This window comes from Monodon monoceros, unplaced genomic scaffold (assembly GCF_005190385.1).
Source record: "Monodon monoceros isolate NGI ecotype Baffin Bay Population unplaced genomic scaffold, NGI_Narwhal_1 Super_Scaffold_4, whole genome shotgun sequence".
Classification (NCBI taxonomy): Eukaryota; Metazoa; Chordata; class Mammalia; order Artiodactyla; family Monodontidae; genus Monodon; species Monodon monoceros.
Genome location: NW_021703781.1, coordinates 57809670 through 57821863, shown reverse-complemented (window position 1 = coordinate 57821863; position 12194 = coordinate 57809670). Strand labels below are relative to the sequence as shown.

The following is a 12194-nucleotide window of genomic DNA, read 5'->3' as shown; positions in this document are numbered from 1 at the left end:
AAAGAGGCACTTCTCCAGTTGCACATATAGCTGAACATTCTCCAGGCTACTCACCTGCAACAAGGATACCAGCAGGGGATGTATGGGGCAGAACCAGGGGACATCCACACTTCCCTCAGGCATTTACTTACCTGCTTAAAATGCCCAGAAGGGAGACATTTTCTAGTGCAGGTAAAACTGCCAGTGCTGACAGAAACTGGGGACATCTACAGTCCAGCCGAGGTCATGTCTGGGGATCCAGAGGGGATGGAAGAAGGTCCAAGTGGGTGCTTTTCTCTTTGGGGTAATCCACCCACTAGCCACAGGAAACTGTCTTGCAGTATCACACCTCTGCTAAGGGTTGCATTAATTTAACAGTGATTTTTTTTGTATGTGAGAATGTGAAAGGTTGATGGGCTTTTATTGGTAATACCAGGATTCACAAACAAAAAGTGCACTCAGATACGACCAGTCTTGTGCCTTTTGGAGAGCGACCAGGATCTGGGAAATTGAATAAGGATGCCTTTGCCCAGTTAATGAAAGCCATGGATGACTTGGACAGTATTAATAACATGCCACAAGGCTTGGACCCCTCCGTCTGGGAACATTTCTGCATGACCAGACGAGCGAAAGTGGAAAATGAACAGAAAGTATATAGTAACATTTTATTATTTTATTTCATTTCATTTAGTGTACTAGTATCAAATATATAGTTTATGGTGGTCAGTGCTTCTAGGAAAGCTAGTTATTTAGGTTTTCGCACTAGGGTAATAGTAATATTAATAATAATGATAAAGAAATAAAATATTAACCTCAGTCCTATTGAGGGCTAAGTACTTGTAGACCCAAATTGATGGCCACTAGCCACACGGGGTTATTTTTTACTTGAAATAAATGTGGACAGTCCTAATTGAGACATACTGTAACTGGAAAATACACACAGATTTAGAAGACTTAGCATGAAAAAAAGAAGGGAAAGTGTCTTAATATTTTTTATATTCCTTACGGGTTGAAATGATAATGTTTCGGATATATTGTATTAAATAAGATAATAAAATTAATTTCATCTGTTTCATTTCACTTGTATAATGTGGCTCCTACAAAATTTATAATTACATATGTGGCTTGCATCGATGGCTCACGTGACATTTCTCTTGGACAACACTGTTGTAGATACAACTTCTCCTGTCTGCTCTGGTCCTGAGTAGTCCTCATCCCTTTTTGCATAGAAGAATTATATTTCACCAGAATCAGCTTTATAGTTTTGCTAGAATATTTTGTTAATGTAACAAAGGGTAGCAATTTGAGAGTGTGTTTAATTAGGAAGAGACTTCTTCCTCTTGCTGCTTCTTGACCACACCTTGCCCCCTGGCCCTGCCACCAGATTACCTAAATTGTGTGCCGCATGCGTCAGGCTGTCATATTTTTGTTAAAGTATCTATGATTGTAAAACTTTATCTAAGATGATAAGATATAAGAAAAATTCTAGTTGCTTGCTTATTGTCTTTCAGTGAGAAGCAAATTTGATACTTTTCTAATTATTCATGGGAGGTACCATGTAGGTTTTGGGTTTCTTATATTACATAATGGCAGGATTTAAATTTTGGTTTATTTCTTAGAAAGTTGGACTTGTTAAGGTTTTGTAGCAAAATTAAAAGATGTATATTTTTTAAAGTTCTTTAAAATTAGTTTGCTTTTATTTCTAAAGCTCCGTATGTTCTGAGATGTTGGTGGTTTGGTTTCTTCAGGTAAAGCAGAAAGCAGCTGGCTTAGTAGAAATGGTGGCTTTCCTCCAGAGGAGAACTGAGGATGATGAGAAGGTGCAACATGAAATTGAAAAAGTGTTCCGTGAGCTCACCCTGTAATTTGAACCTTTCATTCATGTTCATTTATTCAAAATCTAGGGCTAAATTAGGTTGTGTTATCATGGGGAGAGAATGCTGACTCACTGGTTTTCAGCTGGCACTGGCTTACCTATATTCATGGCTTTATAACTTCTCCTTGAGAAAGTGCATTTTGTTACATAAGACCTTATTTCAGAATGAAATTTGCCTACTACATGCTCCACTGTTCGTACTGCAAATGGTCAAGTTTTTTTTTACTCTTCAATTTCTGTTTTTCCCTTTTTTTAAATTTGGAGCATAATTGACTTACAAAATTAGTTTCAGATGCGCACATAGTGATTTGATATTCCTATACATTACTCAGTGATCTCCATGATAGGTCGTTACCATCTATCATCACACAAAGTTATGACAATTTTTTTTTTTTTTTTTTTTGCGGTACGCGGGCCTCTCACCATTGTGGCCTCTCCCGTTGCAGAGCACAAGCCCCAGATGCGCAGGCCCAGTGGCCATGGGTCACGGGCCTAGCTGCTCTGCGGCATGTGGGATCCTCCCAGACCGGGGCACGAGCCCTTGTCCCCTGCATCAGCAGGTGGACTCTCAACCACTGCGCCACCAGGGAAGCCCAAAGTTGTGACAATTGTGTTGACTATATTCCCTATACTATACCTCACATTCCTGTGACTTAATCAAATAGGCAAACTTGGGGAAAATCTTTTATTTTAATCTCCTTCCACATGAAAATACAAAGAACACGTTTCTGCTGGTAAGTACTTTTAAGCTCAAGCCACACAAGCAAACTGTGTGGAAAATTAAGTAGATATCCAAGAAATTTCCATGTAGAGGCCTAAGCAGCTAATATTTTTTCTTCAAGGGAGCTTGTTGTATTTTCCAGAGTAATTGGGTTACTGTTTTAAGTCCTTGCTTCACTTTTGGCTGTATTTACAGCCACATTGATAAATACTTCTCTGATGTTCCCAAATTCATCATTAAACATCATTTTCAGATCTAGGTGATAAGTAGGAATATGAATTACCTAAAAATAGATTTGATAAGTAGTATGCAGATTAAACATTGTTAATATAATGTCAGAGGTCAATACACAAAGTCAGAACTTTAACAGATTTGTTATTTGGTAGCATCTCTATTTTTTCCACTTACATTCAAAACCATATTAATCTTTTCTTAATCATGAAGTAAAACTTTATGAATGTGTTTCTGTCCATACCATTCTTTGAGCAGCCCAAGTGTAATTCCACATCAGTAAGAAGAGGTACCATAGAGACCTCTAGGAAAGCTTGTCATTGGGAAAATATTTTCCACATTAACCTCCAGCATGTTTTCCTTCAACTTAAGGAAAATTAATTTTGAATTTTATATTCAATTTTTATATCAGATATATTTTATCAAATTTATATATCAGATGATAGATGAAATTTTGAATATAAATGTATTACAACTACTTACTTTAAAGTCTTTTTCAATTTAGATTACAGGAAGACAAAGTGAAATTCCAGTTGAATTTGACAATCCAAATCCTCCTTAAACAAGGGCAAGTAGAACTGGAGAATTTCCAGTTACTGCTGGATTATTCTGATGCAATCCTCATCAACAAGAACATAATTGAAGGCTTGAATTCTGTGATTCGGGTAATTATCATGCTTTAAGGAGAAAAAACCAACATATCACCTGCTGTACCAAATATTTTTCATATTCTCCCATTTCTATGGTAAATCATTTTCATTCAGTTGAACCAGTGGTTGCTAACTCTGACTCTACATTAGAATCACCTGAACAAGTTTACAAATGTGTCCAGACCCCATTTTTTAAAGCTTGCCAGGTAATTCTAAGGTAAAAGAAGTTCAGGACCATGGAGTTAAATGTTCATCCTAATATACATACTATTATTTTGTTAGAGTCAATCTCCTCACCTAATGATAAGTTTGATAAGCTTAGAGAATTGATTTCAGACCTTGCTTGTTTTCTGATATAAACATTTAATGTTATAAATTGCTTTCTAAGCACTATTTTAGCTGCATTCTGCAAATTTTGAAATTTTGTATTTTTATTTTCTTTCCATTTAAAATATTATCTAATTTCCCTTGTAACTTCCTATTAGAAGTTACTATGGGTTATTTAGAAGTGTGTTATTTAATTTCCAAATATTTGAGGATTTTGTGCTATTTGGGAATTATGTGCTAATGTTGCTATACATATTACTTTTATAAATGCTCTTAACCCACAATATATTGTTATTATTGTTGCTATAGATAGTTATCTTTTAGAGTGATGAAAATAAGAAAAAAGCATTTTCTATTCCCCTCCAATTTCACTATTTCAAGAGATCTTTCTTTGTATAGATTGAAGTTTCTGTCTTGTATTATATACCTTATACTTAAAAAACTTCTTTTAACAACTGAATTGCAAGTCTGTCGGTAATAAATTCTCTGTTTTTCCTTGTCTGAAATTGATTCACCTCTATTATTGAAAGATATTTTGTTGGGTTCCCTGGATTGACAGGTTCTTTCTTTCTCCCTCTTATTCTTTTCACTTTAAAGGTGTTCATCTTCTTCTGGCTTACGGAACTACTGACAAGATGCCTACTATATTTTTTTAATCTTTGTTCCTCTTAAAATAATGTGTCTGCCTTTGAGATTTTTCTCTTTATCTTTGGTTTTCAGCAGTTTGAACATATGTCTAGGAGTGTGTGTGTGTGTGTGTGTGTGTGTGTGTGTGTGATCCTTTTGATGTACTGTTGACTTTGGTTTGCTAATATTTTGTTCATGATTTTGGCATCCATGTTCATCAAGGATATTGACCTGTAATTTTCTCTTCTTGTGGTGTCTTTGGCTTTGATAATCAAACAGGGTAATGTTGGCCTCATAAAATGTTTGGAAATATTCCCTCCTTTTCAATTTTTTGTTAAGTGTTTGAGAAGGATTTGTATAAGTTCTGGTATGTTACATTTTCACTTACATTCATTTTAAAGTATTTTCTAATATCCCTTATTTCTCTTTTGACCTCACTGATTATTTAATAATGTGGTGTTGAATTTCCACATATTTGTAAATATTCCAGTTTTCTTTCTGTTATTGATTTCTAGTTTCATTCCCTTGTGGTCAGAGCAGATACTTTGTATGATTTCCATCTTTTAACATGTATTAGGATTCATTTTATGGCCTAACATGTGATCTGTATTTGAGAATGTTCCATTTGCACTTGCAGATAATGTGTATTCTGCTGTTATTGAGTGATGAATTCTGTATATGTCTCTTATGTCTAATTAATTTGTAGTGTTCAAATCCTCTATTTCTATATTGATCTATGTACTTGTTCTATCCATTAGTGGAAGTAAGATATTGAAGTCTCCAATTATGGTTATTAAAATGTCTATTTCTCCTTCAATTCTGTCAATTTTTGCTTCATATATTTTGAAACTTTTAAGGTGAATATATGTTTATAATTGTTATATATTCTTGAAGGATTGGCCTTCTATCAGCATATAAAAGACAATTTTTGTGTTAAAGTTTATTTTGTCTGATGTTAGTATAACTATTCCAGCTGTTTTTTGGTTACAGTTTGCATGGAAGATATCTTTCTATCCTTTCACCTTTGAGCTACTTGTGTCATTGGATCTAAAGTGAGTCTCTTCTAGACAGAATATTATTGGATCTTTTTTTAATCCATTGTGTCTATCTTTGCCTTTTAATTGTAGGCTTTAATGCATTTACATTGAACGTAATTACTGGTAAAGAAGAACTTACTGCTGCCATTTTGGTATTTGTTTTCTGCATGTCATATTTTGTGGTTGTTCAGTCCCTCCATTATTGCTTTCTTTAGTAGATAATTGGGGTTTTTTGCAGAGTACCATTCTGATCCCCTTCTCTTTTCCTTTTCCGTATGCTTTCTTAGTGGTTACCCCTAGGAATTACAATTAACATCTTAATTTTATAACAGACTAGTTCAAATTAACACCAACTTAGTTTCAGTAGTATGCAAATCTCTGCTTCCATGGAGCTCTGTTTCTCCCCCAGTTTGTTATTATTATCATGAATTACATCTTTATATATTATGTGTCCATTAACATAGATTTTAAATTATTATTTTATGCATTTTTCTTTTAAACCACACAGGAAAAATAGAGTACTTACAAACAAAAATACAAGAATACTGGCTTTTATATTTACCTATGTAGTTACATTTTTTATTTAGTTTTTTTGTTTTTTTTATTTCTTTTGGCTTTGAGTTACTATCTACTTGCTTTTTATTTCAGCTTGAAGGACTCCCTTTAGCAATTCTTGTAGAGCAATCTAGTAATGATGGACTCCCTCAGTTTTTGTTTATCTCAGGAATTTTTAATTCTCCTTCAATTTTTGTTGTTAGGGTAGGAGCAACCATCATCAGATTTGTTGATGGACTGAATGTGAAGGGTCAGGTAAAGAGAGGGATCAAGAATAAATCTTAATATTTTGGCTTTTGAGCAACTGAGAAGGCGATGGTGTCATTCACTGACATGAGAAAGACTGGGGAGGTATAGCCTTGGCTGGGGACATAGGATGAAGAATGTTGGCTTTCGTTAAATTTGAGATACCTATAGAACACCCCAATGGAAATATCTAATAGCCAGAATTCAGGGTTGAGATATATATTTAGGAGTGTTCTATATGTAGATCACATATATTTAACTACATATGGATTATTACATATAGATATCTGCATATAGATAATTTATGCCACAAGATTGCTTGAGACCACGTAGGAAGTGGGTAGATAGGAGGAGGGCGTTTGGGCCAACACCCGAAGTCCAGTTCTGAAAGATCTAGCAGAGAAGGAGTTAAGTGAGGAGACTGAGAAGGAGCTGCCAGTGAGATGGGAGGAAACCTAGAAACCATGAGAGAAACAGTTCCAAGGAGGAGGGAACCATGCACTATGTCAATTACTTGACAGTGGAGGGTTGGGGCAGGAGCTCAATTGGTGATGGCTGAAGAAACAATATGAAGTGAGGAAGTTGAGACCAGGACTATAAAATAAATCTTATGACAAAGTTGACTGAAAGGAAAGGAGAGAGGAGATGTGGTAGTTCGACAGAAGTGTTTCTCAACCTCAGCACTACTGACATTTTGAGCTGGATGATTGTTTCTTGGGGAGAGATGTCCTGTGTATTGTGTGAAGCTTAGCAGCCCCCCTGGCCTCTACCCACTAGATGCCAGTAGCAATGCCCCCCTACAATTATGTCAGCCAGAAATGTCCCCAGACATAGTTGAATGTGCCCTGGTGGGGCAATATTTCCCACATTTGGGAAATACTGCTCCAGAGAAATGCTTGACCTTAAGATTTCGGAACTGGCAATGACAAGATCAAGGGTATGATCATGGGAGCTGGGTGGCTGAGCAAGATAGAGAAAAGAGCATTGAAAGTGGGAAATTCAAGGAACTGAGGCCAAGCAGTGACCAAAAGATGAAAATAATTTTTAGAAAGAGTAGCAGTTGGTATAGTCTAGTGGCATGAACTTGAAAAAACTAAGTTCTTGAAGGAGAAGGGAGGAAAAATATAAAACATTAACTGATGGAGCTCACATACAAATTTATTTTAGAGACATAGTAGTTTCACTGTTAGCAATCTGGGAGAACAACTCCATGAAAATATTCCTGAACTTCATGTAGGCAATTTGAAATGAAGTACAAAACATCTAGGTGTTTAAATATCATATTTAACCCATTGAATGTTTTTGCTTTTCCACTAGCTACCAACAAGATACTGCTGTGCCTAGCTGCATTAAATTACAATCCTTTATCTATAGTGTCAAAAAGCAGGGCAGACTAGGGGTATAAACGCATACAGATTGGTAGATGGGTGATGGCAAGAGGAGTTCCTGCCTAATCACTGACATAAAAGTAAATTGGCTATGCCATTCAAATGTATCTTATAATCCCTTCTGTTCAGTAACTACCATGCTTTATAGTGATCAGATTGTGCCCACAAGTAATTTTTTAATATCTACTACATTTTAAGAAAGAGGATAGAATTATCTCTGCATTCCAAGCGTTTTCTAAGAAAAGCATTCAGCTTCAAATATTCTGTATCCTGTATGTAGAATCATATTATATGAATATCGGAATGTACTTTTTCTTTAAGACTCAAGGACAAAAGAAAGTTGCTAGCATGATGGAAAGTAAAGAAGTCCACAAAGGAATATTTCAGATCGAGTGGGAACATAAGAAAATGGAGATGCAAATGGAAGATCTAAATCAGAAGGCTCGGGATATTCAGATGCTGTTTTTCTCAAGAGATCGTCAAAAGGTAAGTTCTCCCTGCCCCCCACTATATAATTTTAATTTCATTCATTAATGTATTCATTCATTCAACCAGTATTTAATAAGAAGCCTCTGTGATGTCAAGCATGTTCTATGCCAGAAGTAGTTCATAATGTGACTATGAATTCTGTCTGTTTCTTCCGGTAGTTTACATTTGCTGCCTCTGGTTCTTTGTGACCCATTCGGGAGTATAGTTCTGTTTTGCAGTTCACCAAGAATTTCCTAATTGTCAAATCTAGTGGTCCCTTTCCCAGTCATAACCATCCCTGTAGCATTTGTCCATCTTTTTTTTTTTGGCCGCGTGGCATGTGGAATCTTAGTTCCCTGACCAGGGATCGAACCTGCAGTGGAAGCGCGGAGTGTTAACCACTGGACCGCCAGGGAAGTCCATCCATCTTCATTCTTAATTGCCCATTGTTTTGGCTTTAGTCATCCCTGTTTTCTCCTGTATTTCTTCCAACATGTCAGACCACTCTGCCTCTTTTCCTCATTTCTCTTTTGTTTCTCTTAAGTATAGCTATTTTTAAGATTCTGCCCTCAGCTCTGTGTTTCTTTCCATGCCCTCTCCTTTGATGATTTCTCTTTTTCTGACTTTCATGATCACTGCTAAGACTCATCCAAGCTTTCTGGACTCCAGTTAAATTCCAATTCCAATCTAAGCTCTCTGAACCTGACCTTTCTCAAGCTCTATTTCTGTATTTCCTACTTCCCAACAGCTCCTCTTCTTATTTTGCTTATTTCTGTTCTTTCAGCCATTCACTCAGGGTTAAAGTTGTTGTCCTCTTTGATTCCGCTCTTTCCCTTGTCTTCCAAGTCTTGACTAGTTTATCCATTTACTCCCTCATTCCCTATGCCCACTGCCTTTACCTTGCTTCAGTCCTTCCTTTTCAATGGTTTAGAGTATTTTATAATAATCTCCTAACTAGTCTCTTGACCTTGGGTTTTTCTCTTCTAATTATACTGTATACTGCTGTCACATTCCTATTCAGGTCTAATAACATTACTACTCTGCTCAAACATTTTAAAGCTCCTCTTCTTACCTGGCACATGAATTCTGAAATCCTTAAGTGGCGTTCGGTGTCCTTCAAACTATCTTTTGAAATTCATTCCCACTGTTCCTCTTACACATCAGTATTCTCAAACCAAACTGATTTTATATTCCAGGATTCTACCTCTGTGCCTTTGCTTATACTGGTTCTTCTACCTGCAATATTTTTCCGCATTTTTTTTCACATCCCTAATCTATCTATTTTTCAAGGTCTGGTTTAAATGCCACCTCATCCATAAAGCCTTTTGATTTCCCCAGTTCAGAGAAACCATGGCCCAACTCAAACCACCTTTTAATTTGCATGTCACCTTACATACATTCTGGCAACTAATCATACTACACGTTCTCTTTTTCTTGAAGTCTCTGTCATGTTATCTATCTTTGTTATCTCCCTCAGTATCTTTAACTGGGATACTGTTAATATGGGACTTAATGAGACACTCTCAAATGAGACACAATAAATATTTGGTGAGTTGAATAAGTGAATGAATGAATGAGAAGATAAACTCTAGGCATTTGTAACTATTAGTATATAGATGAGTGTATCAATAGTCAAATATAAGTAAATAGCATGACACTAAAGTCAAGTCAATCCTAACTTGGATAGATAATTTTCATGAGAAACAGTAACTTTCAAAACTAAGATAATCTTTATAAAATTATCTACTGAAAGAAATAGAAAAAAATATCCTTACATACATTGTGGGGTTTTTTTTTTCCTCTTAAAGTACTTAAATGAACCAAACTATGAGACTATGATTGCCATTCAGATTGGAATAATGGAGCAAACCATTGCTGTTTTAGATAAGGTAGGTCTCAAGGATACTGATCATTATAATTCCAGTAGTTGTGAATGATTTAAACAAAGTAATAGTTTGCAAATCATGAATTCAAATAGAACCTACCAAAATCTTGCTCTTTTATACTGATATTCAGGATGTAATTAGAGGTCTCTAAATAGTGTCTTTGCAATTGTAACCAATGTGGTAGCCTGAAGCACTTCTTTTTTTAAAAAATTTTTATTTTATATTGGAGTATAGTTGATGAACAGTGTTGTGTTAGTTTCAGGTGTACAGCAAAGTGATTCAGTTATACATATACATGTATCTATTCTTTTTCAAGTTCTTTTCCCATTTAGGTTATTGCAGAATATTGAGCAGAGTTCCCTGTGCTGTACAGTAGGTCCTTGTTGCTTATCTATCTTAAATATAGCAGTGTGTATATGTCAACCCCAACCTCCCAATCTATCCCTCTCTCCCTTCCCCCAGTAACCATAAGTTTGTTCTCTAAGTCTGGGAGTCTGTTTCTGTTTTGTAAATAAGTTCATTTGTATCATTTTTTTAAGATTCTGCCTATAAGCAACATCATATTATATTTATCTTTCTCTGTCTGACTTACTTCACTTAGTATGATAATCTCCAGGTCCATCCATGTTGCTGCAAATGGCATTATTTCATTCTTTTTAATGGCTGAGCAATATTCCATTGTATGTATGTACCCCATCTTCTTCATCCATTCATCTGTCAGTCATTTAGGTTGTGAAGCACTTCTTTTAACATTTGAATTAACCCCTTGGGAGATATCAGAGTGTAGGTGAATTTCCTGTTTCACATTAGGTTACCTAAGATTTATGTAGTAGAAGTGTTGATAGTCTTTCCTTTGCATTGTAAAGGCTTTGTTTTACCCTAATTGCCTAACAATGCTCAGTTTTGAGTGTTTAACATATATAAGATGGAAACAAAGTAATCTCAAGGCTATGTGTTTTTTAAATCTTCTCTTATTTCTAAGAATATACAAATATTTTTCTAAAATGTGTACTAACATACCATTCTATCTATCAACAAATAATTTAAGTACCCACTATGTGCAGGTATTATGCTAGGTACTAGGGATATGATGGTAAGATGTCCTAATGATGACAATGTATTTAAATTTTAAGAATAATGTCTTTATAAAATATATTTTTTTCAAAATTATTTCTGTGGGGTGTCATGGGAACAAAAATTTCAGACCCACAAAAAGAATGTGGAAAACTGCAAAAAGCTGCTTAAAAAACTGAGAAGGTACAGCAATCAAAAAGATGTAGCAAATTATACCCTAAGCTGCAATTTACGAGAAGAACTGGTGGCTGTCTCAGAGAGAAAAGACATCTGTAATGCAGTGGGTAAGATTTTTTTCTTTAATCAACTGTCAATTTCTTTAAAAGTGATCATAATTCCTAAAATCTGTACAGTGGTTATAAAGCTACCCGTATTTGTTCCATATGTTTAATTGATTCTGAGTACTGTTTCTGTATTTAAAAGTATAGATAATAATCCAAATAATTCCTTCTTCTTCATTTCTGGGATAAGGGTCTACACTGACTTGTGAAAAGATTGCCAAAGAACGATATGAAAACATGATGCAACAGCAAAAGTTAACAAAAATTTCAAAAGAACAAGCTGAGCAGATTTCAATACTACAGGCTGAAGTTGAAAGATTAAGGATGAAAACATTTCCTGCTCTCGTTCAAATGTAAAAATGCTGGTGGGAAACATAAGACCAAATCAGTCGTTTTAAAAATAATTTCATTTGGTTAAAATGATTTCTGTCTCTCTTATATAAGGAAATTTAAGTAGAGTCTCCTCTTAGTGGCATATTTTTAATAGCAAATTGATTGATTTTAGCCTTAGTCATTATAAAAACGTCCTGCATGAATAAATGTCTAAAGTAACACAAATGATTTTTATTCAAGAATGAACACGATTTTAACTCAGAATATATTCAAGATCTATTTTATTGTCTTAATTTGATCAAAAATTATTTTCACAGTAGAAATATAGAAAGTCTTAAAGACAAAAAATTATTTTTAGCCACTACTGGTATTTCTAATTTTATAAAATTACCAGAAATGTTATGAGATTATGAATGATTTTTATCTTTTATACTTTTCTATATTTCCCATTTTCTTCAGTAAGCATTTCTCTATCATCAGAAAAAAAATTAATAGAATGTTTAAGATTATTCCCT

General features: G+C 34.9%; 1 protein-coding gene across 1 annotated transcript in view; it reads left to right on the top strand.

Annotated features, from left to right (window-relative positions):
• Positions 1-11810, top strand: part of CFAP43 (cilia and flagella associated protein 43) — a 98714-nt gene extending 86904 nt beyond the window's left edge. The window contains exons 32-38 of the mRNA XM_029244562.1: positions 416-629; positions 1728-1840; positions 3313-3472; positions 7959-8123; positions 9914-9994; positions 11196-11349; positions 11537-11810. Of these exons, the coding sequence (XP_029100395.1) occupies positions 416-629; positions 1728-1840; positions 3313-3472; positions 7959-8123; positions 9914-9994; positions 11196-11349; positions 11537-11703 (1054 nt within the window). The 3' untranslated portion in view covers positions 11704-11810. The remainder of the gene's footprint in view (positions 1-415; positions 630-1727; positions 1841-3312; positions 3473-7958; positions 8124-9913; positions 9995-11195; positions 11350-11536) is intronic.
• Positions 11811-12194: the final 384 nt, after the last annotated feature.